Source organism: Pundamilia nyererei, unplaced genomic scaffold (assembly GCF_000239375.1).
Source record: "Pundamilia nyererei isolate P.nyererei 1_Seehausen unplaced genomic scaffold, PunNye1.0 scaffold00050, whole genome shotgun sequence".
Taxonomy (NCBI): Eukaryota; Metazoa; Chordata; class Actinopteri; order Cichliformes; family Cichlidae; genus Pundamilia; species Pundamilia nyererei.
In genome coordinates this window covers 3,307,234-3,312,499 of record NW_005187451.1, presented here as the reverse complement: position 1 = coordinate 3,312,499, position 5,266 = coordinate 3,307,234, and the positions used below count along the sequence as shown (strand labels likewise).

At 47.1% G+C, this 5,266-nt stretch overlaps 1 protein-coding gene across 4 annotated transcripts in view; it reads right to left on the bottom strand.

Moving 5' to 3' along the window:
• The window catches only part of LOC102196053 (pleckstrin homology domain-containing family A member 5), a 160,467-nt gene that overhangs the window by 10,966 nt on the left and 144,235 nt on the right, over positions 1 to 5,266 (bottom strand). For all 4 annotated transcript variants that reach the window (XM_005733217.2, XM_005733219.2, XM_005733218.2 and 1 more), the window contains 3 exons: positions 4,505 to 4,696; positions 4,267 to 4,410; positions 3,419 to 3,538 (listed from right to left, as the gene is read on the bottom strand). In XM_005733217.2, coding sequence (XP_005733274.1) covers positions 3,419 to 3,538; positions 4,267 to 4,410; positions 4,505 to 4,696 — 456 coding nt within the window. The remainder of the gene's footprint in view (positions 1 to 3,418; positions 3,539 to 4,266; positions 4,411 to 4,504; positions 4,697 to 5,266) is intronic.

Below are 5,266 nucleotides of genomic sequence, written 5' to 3'. Positions count from 1 at the left end.
CTGTGGATACAGGCTGTTGGCCAGTCTGGATGTTCTGGCCTGTATAGACCTGTACCTTCTCCCTGAGGGCAGCAGATGGAAAAGGTGGCGCGCAGGGTGATATTGACATCATCATTTCTTGAGATGGCGCCGGTGTGTGTGGCTGGCCGTCCTCGCCTGTGCTTCTGCTTTCTACCTTTCCTTCCCCTTTTACTGGACCTTGGCATAGTACTCCTTATTTTTTTGGTTTTATGCTCATCGTGTGGTTGTGCAATAATAACCTACGACAGACAAACGCTTTTAAATCTCCGATTCTCTTACTGGCATCGCTCGATCCATGCTGGAACCTGGGTGACGCCACCCTGTTACGGCTAGACTCCTCCACCAGTATTTCCTGGTTACCCCTTCCCAACCTGCACAAGAAACGTTACAGGAAACGGGGTAAAAGGAGGGGTCTCCGCGTCCGCCTCAAGGCTTACCTTAAAGCAGAGGCTACGGATTATCCATATGCTGGCCGTCTACGCTTCCTCCCCTCCTCCGGAGACCGCTTTGATGCTAAACTGCTGAGCCATCGGTGGATCTGCCCCGCTGATTACAAGCCTACCCAGCCCTTCCAGTGGCATGCCTTCCTGTTCGACCCTGGATTACGTCCTCCAGACGTGGCGTCCATCACAGCAACCTAAGCGCTCTGCGACGTGCTACCAGTGGTGACCTAGCTGCCTGGACACGGATGGCTTTACTAAATGTCAGGTGACTGGCGAACAAGACCTTTCTTTTAAATGACTTTTTCCTCGCTACTGGACTGGGCGTTTTATTCCTGACGGAGACCTGGATTCGCCCCGGTGAGTCCATCCCCTTCTCCGAGCTTCTCCCCCCAGACTGTGCCTTTTTTAGACTTACTGGCCGAGGTGGTGGCTTAGCTTCGGTTTTTAAAAATAACCTCCAGCAGCTCCCCTCCCCTCCCTACCCCAGCTTTGAGGCTCAGCTGCTGGAGATGACTGACTGTTAGGCTACTCTGTGTGTCGCGGTCTATCGCCCGCCTAAATACAATAAGACTTATCTCTGAATTTGCCGACCTTGTAGGATCTGTTCTTTTTAAACATGGCTGTGTTCTTATTACTGGATTTTAATATGCACGTCTGCTGTAAGGACGACCCGTCAGCTGAAGACTTTCTTGCATTAACTGACTCTTTTAACCTCGTTCAGTGGGTAAATGAACCTTCCCACGCTAAGGCTTGGACATTTGCATCAAGGATGTAAACAATGTGGGGATCTCCGACCACTCCACAGTCATGTTGACTTAGATAATACTGCACCCTGAGTTCCTGCTTTACGTGTAGTTGATGCTGAAACTGTGGCAAATTTCTCTCTGTCTTTCCTGAATTCTGCGTCCACTTCTTTTGATTGTTCTGCCTCTCATATGGTTGAAGACTTTGCAAACACCTTGTTATCCATATGCTCCTCCATCCTTGACACTGTTGCACCTGTTAAAATGAAGCGCCCTACAGCCTTTTCCCAACGCTGGTTAAACGCCTCCACACGCGCCTTACGACGTGTTTGCCGCCATGATGAGAGGAGGTGGAGAAAAGATAAACTCCAGGTATCCTGTGAAATCCTATGTGTCAGCCGCTCGAAATTTCAAACTGCTGCTAAAATGGCGAAAGCGGCTTTCTTATCAAAAATGATCCTGGCTCATGGTCACAACCCCTGAAAGCTATTTAAAATTTTAATTCGGTGGTCAATCCCCGTCCTGATATGCCGCTGCCGTGCTCGCCGGATCTTTGTGAACAACTTTTAAATCACTTCTTAGATAAAGTTTCTTCTCTTCCTCGCTTCCTGTTTCTGCTCCTGGTTGTTCATCAACCCTCCATCAGTTTGAGCCCGTGTCACTCCTTACTCTGAAGCGATTAGCTGAACAACTGAATAACACTACTCCTATATATGATATCCTCCCGTCTCGCATAGTCAAGGACTGCTTCGATGTAATTGGACCCAGTATTTTATGTTTAATGAATCCTTCTTCAGTCTCTGGCTGCGTCCCGTCAGCTTTGAAACATGCCGTAGTCCAGCAACAGAAACCTTGATAGTAATAATTATGTGAATCACAGGCCGATCTCTAAAGTTGTCGAGAGGATAGTTCTTTCACAAGTCCAGGCGTATTTGGATGTGAACGACATTATTGATAAATTCCAGTCTGCCTTTAAACCACATCAAACCTGTGCCCCCCCAGGCCACCCCGCTGGACACGCCATTGGTCACAGCACTGACACAGCTTAGAGTCCTTAATGTTCTTCTTCTAATTGCTGATACTGGACGTGCTGCGGTCCGAGCTCTATTGCATTTATCCTCGGCTTTTGACATGGTGGATCACAGCATCTTGTTAGAGAGGCTTGAGCATACTGTAGGCATTAGAGGTGTCGCCCGTGGTTGGTTTAAATCATACCTCTCCAACAGGTCGTTCTCGGTCGACCTGGGCACCTGCTCTTCCTCCGCTGCACCCGTCTGCTGTGGCGTGCCTCAAGGATCTGTGCTGGGCCCTATTCTACTCTCTAATCTTTGAGAAATACAATATCGCTTATCACTGTTACGCTGACGATATACAGATCTACTGATCCTGCCCGGTCTCTGCACTGCTTTCAAAGAGTGGCTCTTAGGAAACTCTCTCATCTTAAATGATAAGAAAACTAAAATCATTGTGTTTGATAGTAATATTCCTCGTGGACAGTTTTGTGATGCCTTTGGTTCCCTTGCCAGCTCCCTCTCTGACACTGTTAGCAGTTTGGGTGTGTTGCTGCAAAGTGTCCGCTGTAGTTAGATCTAGTTTCTACCAACTGCGTCTCATTTCTAAGACTAAGCATTATGTTCCGCATAAGGACCTGGAAAAGCTTGTTCACGCCTTTGTGACCTGTAGGCTGGATTACTGCAACTCCCTTTATTTCAGTCTTCACTCGGCCCTTCTTCATAGACTGCAAACTGTTCAAAATGACGGGAACTGGGAGGTTTGCCTCTATTACCTGCACTGGCTACCCATTAAATTCCACATCCAATTTAAAATACTGCTGCTTACTTTTAAAATGATCAACAACACAGCCCTGAGCTACCTGATCGAGCTCCTTAGTTCGTACATTCCTGCTCGAGCACTAAGATCGTCTACTCAGTTGCTCCTGGTGCAGCTCGTCTAAGAAACTGGCTCGTCTCTTCCTGAGTCCCTTTGGGAGAATCACCAGTTCTGCTGCTGTGTGATTACAGCCACCTGCTTCTATGGAAATCCCACTTTCCACGTTTCCCAGTTAAAGCCGTTTCCTTCTAGTTCTCGATCTTAAGTATCTGACATCCTTCCTATCACCACTAAACAAGTTTGGTCATACTAATAAACAGTATTGACTATCTTTACACTGCTATCTGCTACACACAGCTGTCCGGAGAAATAAAACAGTACCTCATGATCTAATCTGCCCATCGTAACCTGTGGCTCTTCCACACTCTTCAGGCCCGTGTTCCCGTCTTGCTTTACTTCCTCACATTTGCCATTTTTCACCTCCTCTGCTGTGGGCATCTCCTGCAGATAGAAATAAAAATGATTCTGGTGCTGTGTGTACAGAGTGCAGCAAGTGTTGTGTATAAAAACACTCAGTCTCTTTCACAATGGAAACAAGACCACAAAGAACAAGACTTAGAAAGATGTAGAAAACTGAATATGCAGTCTACATTTGCATCTCATGAAGGTCATATGTCGCTGTTTTTGCGTGAAGCTTCTAAGTCTTGGATGAAAATGTTATCAATAGTAGTCTCACTCCAGCCCAGTAGTGGTGCAGAGTTACTGACTTTGGCTGTGACTTCTCCGTGTGGTCACATCTGCCTCCCTCACTCTAATCCTTGCATCCTCTTCTGTTTATATCAGCCCTCTGCATTCCCTTGTTTACTACATCCATGAATTTTCTCTGTGGTCCTCCTCTTTTCATTCTGCCTGGCAGCTCCACCTTAAATATCTTTGCCTCTCCAACCTCGTCTCCAAACTGCACAGCCTGAGTCGACGTATTCGTTTCCTAACACTCAGACCTCTTGCTCCACCTTCGCTCGTCTTGTCATCTTCCCTTTCACTGTTTTCCTTCTGGCACAAATCCCCCCTAATACACTGGTCTACTTACTCCACCGTCCCAGCCTTTATCTTGTGCATTGCTTTGGTTGGTTGTCCACAGGTATCTGAACTCATCTATTGTCATTCCCTCGATCCTTTGCACCTGTAATTGTGAGTACATTGCAAAAATAATGTGAATAAATTCAAACCTTTGCAACAGTCAGCGTTCTTTCTGTGCAGTTTCCTGCAGCGTCAACAGAAGCTCTGCTCTGCTCCTTGTGCTCCACCTTCAGCTGCTGCAGTGCAGCCTCCAGCTCCAAAGGGTCTGCACCGGCTCCTGCTGGGATACGACTCTGCACAAGGGGGAACATGAACCCCTGAGTTAAGTGACAGATTTCAAACCGCAGAGGTCACATCTGAACTGAAGCGTGTGTGTGAGAGACACACCTGCAGAATAAGAAATGGATTGTCTTTGCTGAAGGACGGTGAGCGGGTTGGGGTTTCTTTCTTTTTCTCACGGAGCAACAAGGCCTCCTGATTTCTTCTTAGTCGATCCAGTTGCTCCTCTACACTCATCCTTGTTCTGCCCACCTCTCTCTCCCCAAATCCTATTTGATCCACTGCACTTTTGGGACGATCCTGCACGGGAAAAGACTTCACCTCAAACTGTGACTGTGGCTTTCAGAGAGGGTATGCAACATTTTAACAAAAGATTAAAAATTCACTTGCAAGCACAGTCTGAAATTTAAATATTGCCACAAAGAAGTTCACATTTCCCCAGAAGACTTCAGCTCCAGTTACTTTGTTTTGTTGGCCTTTAACGACCCGAGCTCTGGAGTAAGTGCAGGGTCATCATGTTGTTCATGTAGATATTAATCATGTGTGAATACAAAGTGACTACGCTGCCTTTTACTGTAACTAGCTCACAAAAATACACTACAGTTATACTAGTTTGACACCACACTGTGTGTCTCAGCACCACATGGAAGCTCCTGTCAGGCATCATAGCGGCTAAGATGAACAGGCATGTGGCTCAATGCACACTCCTCATGACAAAGGAATTACCAGAGGAGCGAAACACCAGCTGCTGGTAGACCGAGCAGTCAGCCAAGTCTGCAAGACCAGGCTGACCAACCTGTGCACTGCCTGGACTGATTAGAGGAAGGCCTATGACTCAATGCCCCACAGCTGGATACTGGAATGCCTAGA